Below are 12020 nucleotides of genomic sequence, written 5' to 3' on the forward strand. Positions count from 1 at the left end.
GGGTGGTGAACACAACTTCGTTAATATACTAAAAAACTGTGGAACTGTACACCTTAAATAATGTGAGTTTTATGGCATGTGAACTGCATCTTAAGCTGTTATTTTAAAAATTTAAAAAGCAAGCTGAGCAGCCTGGCCAATATGGTGAAACCCCGTCTGTGCTAAAAATACAAAAATTTAGCCGGGTATGGTGGTGCGTGCCTGTAGTCCCATCTACTCAGGAGGCTGAAGCAGAAGAATCGCTTGAACCCGGGAGGCGGAGGTTGCAGTGAGATGAGATCATGCCACTGCACTCCAGCCTGGGCGACAGAGCAAGACCCTGTCTCAAAAAAAAAAAAAAAAAAAAAAAAAAAAAAAAAAAAAAAAAGAAAGAAAGAAAGAAAGAAAGAAAGAAAAAGCAAGGCGCGGTTTCCAAACTGCAAGGTTTTGAAATCTCTACTGCGATTGTAATGGTAACACGGTCCTTGCAATGTGATAATGTCCCGATAATTTATCTTTATAAACATTTTAAAACCTTAACAAGTCCTTTCTCCGCCTTTGTTCCACTTGCGCCTCCTTGCCCCTCTCCCCCGGGCTCCTCCTCCCGGCTGGCCCTCCCCGCTGAAGTCACGGACGCGCTCAGCTGGCCCCGGGGTCTGGGTGCGCCCGCCCGGCCCGCAGTCGGCGAGGGACCCTGGGGGGTCTGCGGGGCGGGTCCAGGGGCAGCCGCGGTGACCTCGGGGCGCGTGCAGACCCCGCCCTCAGCGACCGGCCGCAGATTCCAGCCCACCTTGGCGACCTGTGGAGCCAGGGGCGGAGAGAGGAGGCGCAGGAGGACCCGCGACACAGCTCCGGATCCGCGCGCGCTGGGCCTCCGGCGCAGCTCGTGGGATTCGGGAGGCCGGGACACTGCCCGGGAGATGTGGACGCCTGGCGGACCCCCGGGGCCCGCGAGCTGGGACCGCCGTAGGTTGGGCGCGAGGTTGCGCGCGGCGTTCGCGGGGCTGCAGGAGCTGCAGGGGCTGCGCGCCACGCAGCAGGAGCGGGTACGGGGCGCCCTGGCCCTGCAGCCCCCGCCCGCGCCCGCCGCTCCCTGCGGTCCCCACGGTCCTCACGGCCCCGAGCAGCAGCTGGAGGCGGCACTGGCCGCGCTGCAGGAGCAGCTGGTAAGGACCAGGCGCCGGGACTCGGGGCTGCGGGGTTTGCGGGCCACAGGCGCTGCTCCCTCCCGGTGCCGGCCGAGACTGTGTGTTAGTGGGAGGGGGGCGTCTGTTGGATGGAGGGGATGTCCTTTGGGATTTGATTGGAATGCAGTTGGGTCTCCAAGGAGGGGGACGCGGAGGCCCCGCGCGCAGGTGCCTAGAGGTGAAGCGCACAGATGAGGACCCTGAAAACTGCCCGGGCCTGCAGCCCGCGTTCCACCCTGCGTGGATGTGCGCCCACCCACGCCAGGATCCCGAAACTGGCAGATTTGGGGGAGACACCCTGTTCGTTAGTTACAGCATTGTTCTGACCTACGGGTACTGACCGGCTTTCCCCGGGCGGAGGTCGGCTCGGGATCCTGGCATCACTTCCCGGGGTACCGGGTCCCCCCTGATGTCTTGGGTTAGGGGCAACAGTGTCCGCGTGGTAAAGCGCACCCCGACTTGTCCTCAGGAATGTGCTGACGTTTCTTACAGGTCGCGTCCCTGTAATAAAGTATTGGGGGAAAGCATGTCGCTGATAAAGGCCTCTTCAACTTTAAAATGTGACCTGACCTGTAAGGAGAGGCGTGTCCTCTGATCCAGAGGAAAGACTCTTTGATTTCCTTGCCACCGGCGCTCTTCAGCACTACCTGGGCGCTCTGAACCCCTCCTTTCACACAATGAAAGAAACTCCAGTCATTACCCCTCTGCTTATTATGTTATTGTATGATTTTGTAAATTTTACTGGAAACAACGCACAAGAGTTTTCATAGTTGCTGTATTTTCTTAAAGACAAACTAAAAAGGCTGGAGAAAGATGTCTGTTTACTCGTGTTACCTCTATTACACTAAGTGAAATTTCTTTCACATTAGAAATTTAAGTCTGTTCTGTTAAAAGTTGCTGCCTCTGAATGTTGCTCACGTGAAGCTGCGGCATGACCGTCAGCCTAGCTGGCTCAGCCAGGTTGTTAAAGTAGCAAACCCTTCTGGATTAAAGAATCCCAGTGTCTGGGATGCCTCCCAGGATCCTGGTTATCTCCTGACCTTGTGGAAGACGGAGGTGGCAGACTGTGTGGGATTAACCTGGGCCCCCAACTCTGCCCCTGATGCCTCCTGAGAGGAAAGTAGCTGGTGTACAGACTTTGTTTACTCACCCAGTGACCAAATCCTGACCGTGTGTTTAGGTCATTTGTGTGTTTGCACCCAGACACAATCTCAGCTTCTGCGTGACCTCAGCTCAGCACGCGACAGCCACAGATGTGTTACACTCATGTGATGGGAAGGGGGTGCTGCTGAGATGCTGGCTTCAACTGTTCCGTCGAGGGGCTGAGAGTGCAGGTGATGATTAACTTGGCTTAAGAAATATACAAATCAAACTTGCAAGTGCTCAGCCTCTAATTACAAGTAGCCTTTTGGAAGAGAAGATCAAACAGGTTTTTTGTTTATTTTATTATTATTTTTTTTAATGTGGGGACCAGAAGGAACATGCAGACTTTGTCTTGAAACTTTGTTCTCGGGATGGATTATGTGATCAAAAGAGAAGAATAATTGAATTTGTGTGACATCAGCCCAGGGCTTAACACTTTTACATTTTTCTTACAGGGAAAAACATTAGGAGTGATAGCAGTTCTATAGTGTTGAATACAATGAAAAGCCTTGCTTGCTGGAACAGTTACACACTCCAGCAACTCCCACCTAACTCAGGGTCCCCTCCGCCCACCCTGGTGCTCACCTGGCCATTGGTCATCATTCAGGTGTGAAGGCAGGAAGAACATTTATCAGGCCCTGAGCAGCTTTAGCCTACAGGAATTCTCAGGTGAGAATGATTGTTGGCATTTCCAGGGATTTAAACCGTCGGGAAAATAGCAGCACTCATCACTTCAAGGCTTCTCGCAATGTGCTGCACCTTTTAATTGCTGTGTCACAAAGGAGAGTGCAGTAGGCGGTGCTTAGTAGGATTCTGTTGAATAAATAAATGAGTGGCTTTTATTGCTGCAACAAAAGGGAAAATGATTTCAGAATTTGGGATCTTCCTGTTCTGAGTTTCTAAGCTGATGAGATCCCCATGCCCTCCGACCCAAGCGGGTTTGCTGCTGCGTGGCCAATCCAGAGAGGGTTCACTCTGCGTCCTCATATATGTTTGTGAGGAAAATTGTCGTTCCCAAGAAGTGCCGGCCATTCCCATATTCATAAGGGTTAGGTTCCCCAACAAGCCCTAGATAGTAACTCCCACCTACCCACAGTTTCCTACCAGTGGGTACTGTCTCCACAAGGGGAAAGATGCAGAAGAGCTCCGGGAGTCTGCAATGAAATCTTATCCTGAAGAATTTCCCCATCTTGACATTGCTGGTCGTGACTTGTTCTAAAAGTGGCAGCTTGCACCAATTCCTTTTCCCTGGCAGCTTCCCACATTCCATGCTGCAGGAGCAAGCTGTATGTCTGATTCTGCAGCATAAACTTGATGCCCGGCATTTTCCTTCAGCCGACTGTGCCTGCTTTGTGAACACACAGGGGAACCAAGGGAGGCAGGGTGAGAACTTGCTCAAGGCCACGCATGAGGGCCAGCCATCCCCAGAAACCTGCAAGGCTTCGGTAGTGCTTTTAAATCCATGAGTCCAGTCTGTGAACCAGGGACCCCTTTGCTGTTGATTGACAGGCCTCTTTTAAACTTAGGTAATAGCATTTACCTCTCTCCAGAATGGAGGGCATAGCCTTGGAATTTAGAACGTTTCCTTTGTGCATTCCAGCTCTCAGGGATAGAAAGGAGGTGTTTCAGATCCCATCTCCATATCCTGAACAGTAAGGCCTTTTTCATGTTGATCCTCCGCATGTGCCATACAGGTGTTGCGATGGCTGGACTGTTGACTTGCACACGGAAAAGGCACAGCACATGGAAATCAGGTCATTCTCTTGCGGTGCATAAAGAATGCATTTCAAAGAAAGGGATTAGCTTTTTTTTTTTTTTTTTTTAACAGCACCCCCTGGAATAGAAGTCCTCAAATTTTTGTTGTCATAAGGAACTTTTGTGGTCCCTGGGAAGCTTGTTAAAATGCAGGTTTCCAGGCTTACCCGGTAGGGTCTCAGGAAATGAGTGGGGCCTGGAGCCTGGGGTCTGCAGGTATGTCCAGCTGATCCCAGTGCCTGGAGAGGCTTGGTATGAGCGCCTTTATACCAGGCCCTCCTGCCCCTTCCCCAGGCCCAGGGCTTTGGCACAGATGCCCCCGGAGCACACCTTCAGCAAGGCTGCCTGGAGTTAGCCTGAATGCTTGCAGAGGGCCGCCTGGAGTTAGCCTGAACGCTTACAGAGGGAAGTAGGGCACGGAGGCCACCCAGGGCTCGCTTGCTGCTGTGGAGTGAGTCAGTCCAATCGTGGACATGCGTGGAGATCACACTCTGGGGCTGGCCTTGCAGTGGACTCTCCTCCTTCCTGGCCGCATGTATTTTGTGACTGTGAGCACAAAGTCTAACCCTAAGAAAGAGTTAATGTAAAGCACAGTCATACAAGCCCCAAGTTAGGGACAGCAGTTGGGGTTAGGGACAGTGGTCAGGGTTACAGGCAGGGAATAAATCCTGAATGGTGGAGTCCTGCAGACGCAGAGCGGACCTCAGGACGTAATAAATAACCTGTGAGTGCCTGAGAGCTCTGTGCGTCCTGCAGCCCCTAGACCATTAATCAGAAACCAGCAACTGAAGGCCTGGCTGGCCAAACATTAATCACAAAGCAATTAACCCAGCACAGACACGGGGGCGGGAAGGGGGCTGGAGGAGGAGGACAAAGCTGGCTGGGGTGCAGGAGAATGTGATTTGGAAGAGGAGAAGGCACATAGATCCTTTTAAACGTTGAGGTGTGGCCTCACCAAGGAACTTGATTTTCTGTCGGTACCTTGGGTTTTGTTTTACGACAGGAAAAAGAAAAATCGTGGACTATGAGAATCCACGACGGCCCCTTTGTTTGGATCCAGGCTTCCTCTTTGCATAGCTGGTGTGGGAGAGCCCGCCTGTGTGTGCTGCGCAGGCTTGGTTGGTGGTGCTGTTCACTTGGATAGCGGTTTACCTGTGTGAAAATGTGCAGGGTCAGAAACCAGTATGTTTACATGAAGCTGGGTGATGCTGGAAGCATAACGTTTTGATTAAATTCAGGATTGGTTTTTGCCGTGTTCACATTCACAGATAATATTATGGCTTCAGATTCTGTCACTGTGCAAACTTTGGAGGTTGTTGGGAGGCCCCGGAGTTGGGTCCTGGAGGAGGAGGTCTGCTCCTGGCACAGAAGCTGTGCCTGGGTCAAGCCCGGCCTCCGTCCCCTCATCCATGCTGATAGTGGGCACTTGCGTTTGGAAAATCGGAGAAGTCTTTCTCTCATCAGAACAGGAAGGCATTGCAACCTGCCTCTGTCTTGTAATGATTTCTCATATTGTGGAAATTACTGAAGTGATTCCCTGAGGCCCAGGTTATGGGACTCAGGGGAACTGCTCCTTTCCCACGTAAAATTTGAAATAGAATTAATCATTTTCTTAAGAGAACCAACCACATAATTACGTTCATTAATTATTTGCCTTAATCGTGATTGTTCATCAAAACAAGAAATGTTTTAGAATTGAAAGAAAAACACACACACGTGTACACACACACATGCTCATCATAAACCCTTTAGAGTTGGGGAAGCCAAGGCCGGGAGAAGGCACAGCCTCTCAGGGCAGGGCTGTAATGGAAACTTCTAAATACACAGTCCCTTGGCCAGGCACATGCCTGTAATCCCAGCACCTTGGGAGGCCAAGGCAGGTAGACCACTTAAGCCTAGGAGTTGGAGACCAGCCTGGGCAACATGGCAAGACCCCAACTCTACAAAAAATACATAATTAGCGGGGCATGGTGGTGCATGCCTGTAATCCCAGAGACTTGGGAGGCTAAGGAGGGAGGATCACCTGAGCCTGGGGAGGTCGATGCTGCAGTGAGCGGTGACCGCACCACTGCACTCCAGCCTGGGCAACAGCGCAAGACCCTGTCTCCAAAACAAAACAAAACAAAAGATCCTGAAGGCTGATTTTCACACTGCATGTATTCCAGGTAAAGCTGACAGTTTCCATGTTTTGCTGAGAACCTTCTCCCCTGGTAGCTCTGCCAAAGCCTGTAACAGTTCAAAATGTTACTTCTTCTATCAGGGAAGGGGAAGGGACTTATTAGTGAAGGAGGAGCTTTTCTTTCTTTCCAAGGGACTTTCTTACCTTCTTGAAAAGTCAAAAAGTTTGTGCTCTGCAGGCACCAGGAACCCAGAGGCAGTCGCGTAAAAGGACGCCACCGCACCCAGGCACAAGATGCGCAAAGCATTACCACAGGAGGGTAAACCCTTATGCAGGCTGAAAAACGCAGCAAAATAGACGGTGCCGTTTGTTCCTGTCTGCCAAAAGGTGGTGTTGCTTTTGATCCTGATTTCAATCTCATAAGCTGTAGTATACTGTATCCTTATAAAGAAATGTAATTTGGAAAGTGCGGAGAAGTGAAGCAGCCTGAACTGGAGAAAACCCGTGTGTGTATGTGTGTGGGGGGAATGGGTGTCAGTAGACCTTTCTTTTTCTGACGGTGGAGCAAGGAAATGGCTTCAGAATGAGCAGGCGCAGCAGCCGGATTTAGAAGATGTGTTTCGTGTGGACTCTGGGAGTTCAAATTGCATTCACAATGCATGGTTCACCCCTTTGAGCCTTAAGTTTTGGTTTCCGTAGGTACAATAGTTCCCTTTCTCTTCTTTCCCTTCTCAGTCCCGGCTGAGACAGCAGGACATCGGCCTGAAGACCCACCTGGACCAGCTGGACCTGCAGATTAGCAAGCTGCAGCTGGATGTGGGCACAGCCTCAGGGGAGGCCCTGGACAGCGACAGCAGGCCCAGCTCAGGTACCAGGGTGCCCTGACCTCCTGGACACAGGGGCAGGCACGCAGCCCAGGCAGAGGTGAAGCCTGTCCCGCCAGTCCCTCTCGGGCTGAAATTCCGTTCCACTGCTCTTCCGTTGTCCATGCAGGGAGGCGGCCGCTTCATCAGGCTGATCTGAAAGTTAGGAGGCAACACCGAAGCCTTTCTCAGGGCATATATATTACTTGGCTACCTCGCTCTTATTTTTTTAATTTGCAAAAATCACACTGTGGTCTAGGTGACATTGTTAGACTCAGGAGGCCTGGGGCTGAAGCACCTCCCCAGACTGGTCTCCTTCTCAGGTTGGCAGGTGCCAGGGAAGAGAGAGGGACATGGGCCAGGGGCCTGTCCTAAACGGGCTGAAATCCAGAGGAAGAGGCCACCCCTTAGGCAGGCATCGACCACCCAGGACTAAAGGGACCACTTGCCAGGAAAAGGGAGGGCCAGTGCTGCCGAGTGGGGGTGGAGCGGGCTCTCACCGACTCACTGACAGTCCCTGGAAAGAATCCTGGACATCCTCACCTAAGCCACACTCTCCCAGGCCGGCCGTGTGGACGATGGCCCACAGCCTCCCGTAGCCTCAGCTCAGGGGTTCCCCTGGGCCCCCCTGTGCCATGACAAGCTCAGGAGCAAAGGGGTCCCTGGGCTCTTCTGGATGGGGGTCACTGATCTGCCTTGTCTGCTGTGTCCAGGCTTTTACGAGATGAGCGACGGTGGATCCTGCTCCCTGTCCACATCCTGTGCCTCTGTCTGCAGTGACCACATCTCTCCCTCTCTGGGCAGTTTGTTGCCTGTGGCCCGGGCCCCCAAGGCCAGGCCCAGCATGGGTGACTGGAGGCCCCGGTCGGTTGATGAGACTACTGTGCCAGCGTGGAGACCCCAGGCTACCGAGGAGGGCACCAGGCCCCAGGGCAGCATGGAGAATGCAGGCCAGCCGTGGGGCACATTCTGGCCCAGGCCGGTGTCTACAGGTAAGAAACTGCCAGGGAAAGTGGGGGTCTCATCTCAGGCACAGGGGATGGCGGAGTGCAGTCCCCAGCTGTTGAGGGCAGAGCCAGGGACCCCACATGGGCGCGCCCTCAGGCTCTAACGGATGCTGGAAGGCCTCCGTGGGCCGTGTGGTGGTTTGGATGGAGGCAGGCATCAAACGTGGCCATGTGCATCACCACTGGCTCTTCCAACACACAGCACTTTTCCCTGTATTTAAAATGGACATCAGCAAGCTTAAAAACAATCCTTCAAAAACCCTGGATGCACTGGTGTTTGGAGGGAGAGCAGGGTTGAAGGCGTTGGTGGGGAGAGAACAGGGCTCATGCCTGGATCCCACCCGCGAGTCCGGGAGGGGCTGTAGTTGTCTTCAGACTGTCTCCAAAAGCACAGATGTCATTTTTGGCCTTGTTTTATTTCTAATACAAGGCCTGGTTCAGTAATAACCATTTGGTCTTTTCTTACTGAGAAGTCCCGTGGTTTCCTCCAGGGCATCTGCAGGGACTAGCTTCATGCCCCTGGCCTCCCTCCGGGCTCCATCCACCGCTGCGGGGCATCTTCAGCCTCCAAGCCTTCAGGGAAATGAGGGCGCTGAACTGAGGACTCTTACTCCCCATGCGTTCTCCTTCAAGGGGAAGGATGAGAATGAGCTGAGGGGGCTGTGCCGAAGGCGCAAACAGGGCCCCGCACCCTGTGTCCAGACGCAGACGGGGCCCCGCGCCCTCTGTCTAGATGCAGATGGGGCCCCGCGCTGTGTCTAGATGCGGACCCCGGTGACGGAGTCGCTGTCTCCCGTGGGACCCAGGAGTTCCTCCAAGCAGTGAAGGAGGAGCGCTTCCTTCACTGGCTGCGTCTCATGCATGAAATGAAATCAACAGCACACGAAATCCTCTCTGTGTCACGTGTTTGTTCATTTTTCTCGTTCCTAGGTGATCTTGACAGAGCCCTGCTGGCAGACACCGGGCTCCAGAAAGCCAGCACCGATGCTGAGCTCCTTGGGCTCCTCTGCCAGGGGGTGGACATCCCGCTGCACATGCCAGACCCCAAGTATCGGCAAGACCTGGTGTCCCAAGGCGGCAGGGAGATGTACCCGTACCCCAGCCCCCTGCACGCTGTGGCTCTGCAGAGCCCCCTGTTTGCCCTGACTAAGGAAACCCCACAGAGCGGTGGTCCCTCGTACCCCAGGGAGACCCCCCTAGGCCCTGCAGGTCTGAACACCATCCAGACTGGGCCGGTCCTCGAGGCTGGTCCGGCCAGAGCCAGAGCCTATATCGACAGGCTGCTGCATCTGTGGGGCCGGGAGACCCCAGCAAAGGGTAGTGGGGGAGAACAGGGACCTCTAAGGCATTCAGCGTCCCCATCCCCACAGAGGCAGGGTGGCTGGACTACAGATGGTGGAGGGCGACTATTGGTCTTCGCCCCAGGGAGGGAGGATGAAGGAGGGCCAGCTCAGAGCAGGGGTGCTGGCAGGGGCCCCCAGCAGCAGGGATCCATGCCTCTTGAGGGTCCCCAGCACCCTGGCATCCTTCCAGAGGAGGGCTCCAAGCCCTCGAACAGCTGCGTCCTCAGGGAGACCATGGCGTGGCCCTCTTCCAGCTTGAAGGCCCAGCAGACACCCCCAGCTCAGGACTGTGGACGAGGCAACGTCATATCCCCATCCAGGATGCTGGACAAGAGCCCCTTACCAGCCTCTGGGCACTTTGCCCACCCGTCCTTTGCTGCCAGTCTGAAAATGGGTCCCCCCAAGAGCAAGGCCGAAAAAATCAAGAGAAGGCCCACGGACAAGGTGCTGAGGTTTGCAAGGCAGCCGCCGCTTCTACTGGAGAGGCCTGAGGGAGCCCATGCAGCCCCCCAGCCGTCCCTAGAGTGGGACCCTGCCCACTGGTCCCCAGGGAGGAGTGGGCTCCCGCGGAGGCCGGCCCTGGCCTGGGAGGCACCCGGGCGCTCCTGTTCCGAGTCTACCCTCTACCCCATGCCTGTCCTTGTCCCCCTGGCGGTGGCCCCGCAGGAGGGCCACCGGACCTCAGCTCAAGCCCTGTTCCCCTTTGAGGCAGCATTGCTCACCTCGGTGGCCAGGAGGAAGCATCGCCGCTGGCAGTCCACTGTGGAGATCTCCACCCGGGCCCGCCTGGCCAGCTGCCCCGAGTCTAACCTGGGGCCCCCCAGGCCCGTGGCCAGAAGAGCAGGTGGCCCACAGGCCCGGGGCCGGCCCTTGCTGGTCCGCCAGGACGCCCAGACCCGGAGCAACTCAGAGCCCTCCAAGCACTCGGCCGAGTGTGACCCGAGGTTCCCCTCAGTCATCCCGGAGACCAGCGAGGGGGAGTCCAGTGACCACACCACCAACCGATTCGGAGATCATGAGTCCAGCAGCAGCGACGAGGAGGGCGGCGCCCAGAGCAGGGACTGTGACCTGGCACTGGGCTATGTGGCGGCCGGGCACACGGAGCTGACCTGGACCCAGGAGGTCCCGGTCAGCTCGGGGCCACTCCTGTCCCCCGTGCCCAAGCTGTGCCGTATTAAGGCTTCCAAGGCCCTGAAGAAGAAGATCCGTAGGTTCCAGCCGACGGCCCTGAAGGTCATGACCATGGTGTGAGGCGCAGTGACTGCATCAGGAGAAGCCTGCTGCACACCGGAGCCCTTTTCCCGCAGCGTCCTGTGCATGTCTGGGTTTCAGTGTCATCTCGCCAAGCCGCTTTATCTTCCGAGGCCACCATTTAACAGGAGTCCCCTCCTGTTACAAACTCTGCCTGTGGAGTATGCCGTGAGTCCCCGCCCCAGCAAAGACTGCCATGCAGAGCTCTGGTTTCAGATGCCAGCAGCCTCCCCGGCCGACCTCGCGTCTCTTTTCAACGTCTGCCCAGGATACTGCTTCCCGGCAGGCGCTTGTTTCCACCTTGTCATCCTCCCATGGCCGTCCCCTGCCCTCACTCCCCTCTGGCTGGGGACGCGTTTCCCAATCCTTTGACCATTCCTCCCCAAAAGCGTTTTAAAGAGGCGGTTGCAGGATTCCGTGCTGGAAATTGAATTGGAGTTTAAACTCCACATTATGCTGTCAGCGTACACAGACACCCAAATTATGCCATGATCTCAAATAAAAGGAACTTTTTTTTTCCTCTTAACTTCCTCCTCCCTGTTTCCTTGGGTGGCACATGGTAGGGGCACCATCATCTTCATGCCTGCCCATCACAGGGCACACGCCAGCTTTGGGCGGGGAAGGCACCTTATGAGTTAGTAGAGACTAAACTCTGGTTTTAGTATAAAAAGTAGGGCATAGGCCGGGCAAGGTGGCTCATGCCTGTAATCCCAGCACTTTGGGAGTCTAAGGCGGGCGGATCACAAGGTCAGAAGATCAAGACCATCCTGGCCAACATGGTGAAACCCCCATCTCTACTAAAAATACAAAAAACAGAAATAAAAAAAATTAGCTGGGTTTGGTGGCACGCACCTGTAATCCCACCTACTTGGGAGGCTGAGGCAGGAGAATCACTTGAACCTGGGAAGTGGAGATAGCAGTGTGTGGAGATGGCGACATTGCACTCCAGCCTGGGTGACAAGAGCGAAACTCCATCTCAAAAAAAAAAAAAAAGAAAAAAAGTGGGGCATAAAAGTTTTTTTTTCTTTGGTGTTTACTTTTCCAAACGGAATTTTCCTCAACTCTTCAAGAAGAAAGATAGCAGTGTTTTCAGGTAAGCTGCCTGGTGAGGGTCACAGTATTTTCAAATCAGAAAGCAGCTTTCTCCTGAAGCCCCCCGTGGACATCCTGGGCCCCTCAGGGCAGATGCAGCTGGGCAGGATCGTTGGAAGGAAGCCAGTCAGAAAACCAGCAGAAGACAGGAGTAGATTGGAAGGAGGCGTGAAATATTCCTGGAACAAGGAGTTGGTTTTAGATGCCTATAGGGAACTTCACGTCTAGAACAAAGCGGAGGTGAGGGGGAGGCTGCTGCTGAGCTCCCTGACAGTGAAGAC

At 54.4% G+C, this 12020-nt stretch overlaps 1 protein-coding gene across 1 annotated transcript; it reads left to right on the top strand.

The window, feature by feature from the left end:
• The first annotated feature begins 470 nt into the window (after positions 1-470).
• On the top strand, positions 471-11173 carry DACT2 (dishevelled binding antagonist of beta catenin 2). Its single transcript, XM_008007873.3, has 4 exons — positions 471-1145; positions 6919-7051; positions 7760-8038; positions 8984-11173. The coding sequence occupies exons 1-4, from the start codon at positions 900-902 to the stop codon at positions 10645-10647; spliced, it is 2322 nt and encodes a 773-aa protein (XP_008006064.2). The 5' UTR covers positions 471-899; the 3' UTR covers positions 10648-11173.
• The last annotated feature ends 847 nt before the right edge of the window (positions 11174-12020 follow it).

The sequence above is a fragment of the Chlorocebus sabaeus genome, chromosome 13 (assembly GCF_047675955.1).
Source record: "Chlorocebus sabaeus isolate Y175 chromosome 13, mChlSab1.0.hap1, whole genome shotgun sequence".
Taxonomy (NCBI): domain Eukaryota; kingdom Metazoa; phylum Chordata; class Mammalia; order Primates; family Cercopithecidae; genus Chlorocebus; species Chlorocebus sabaeus.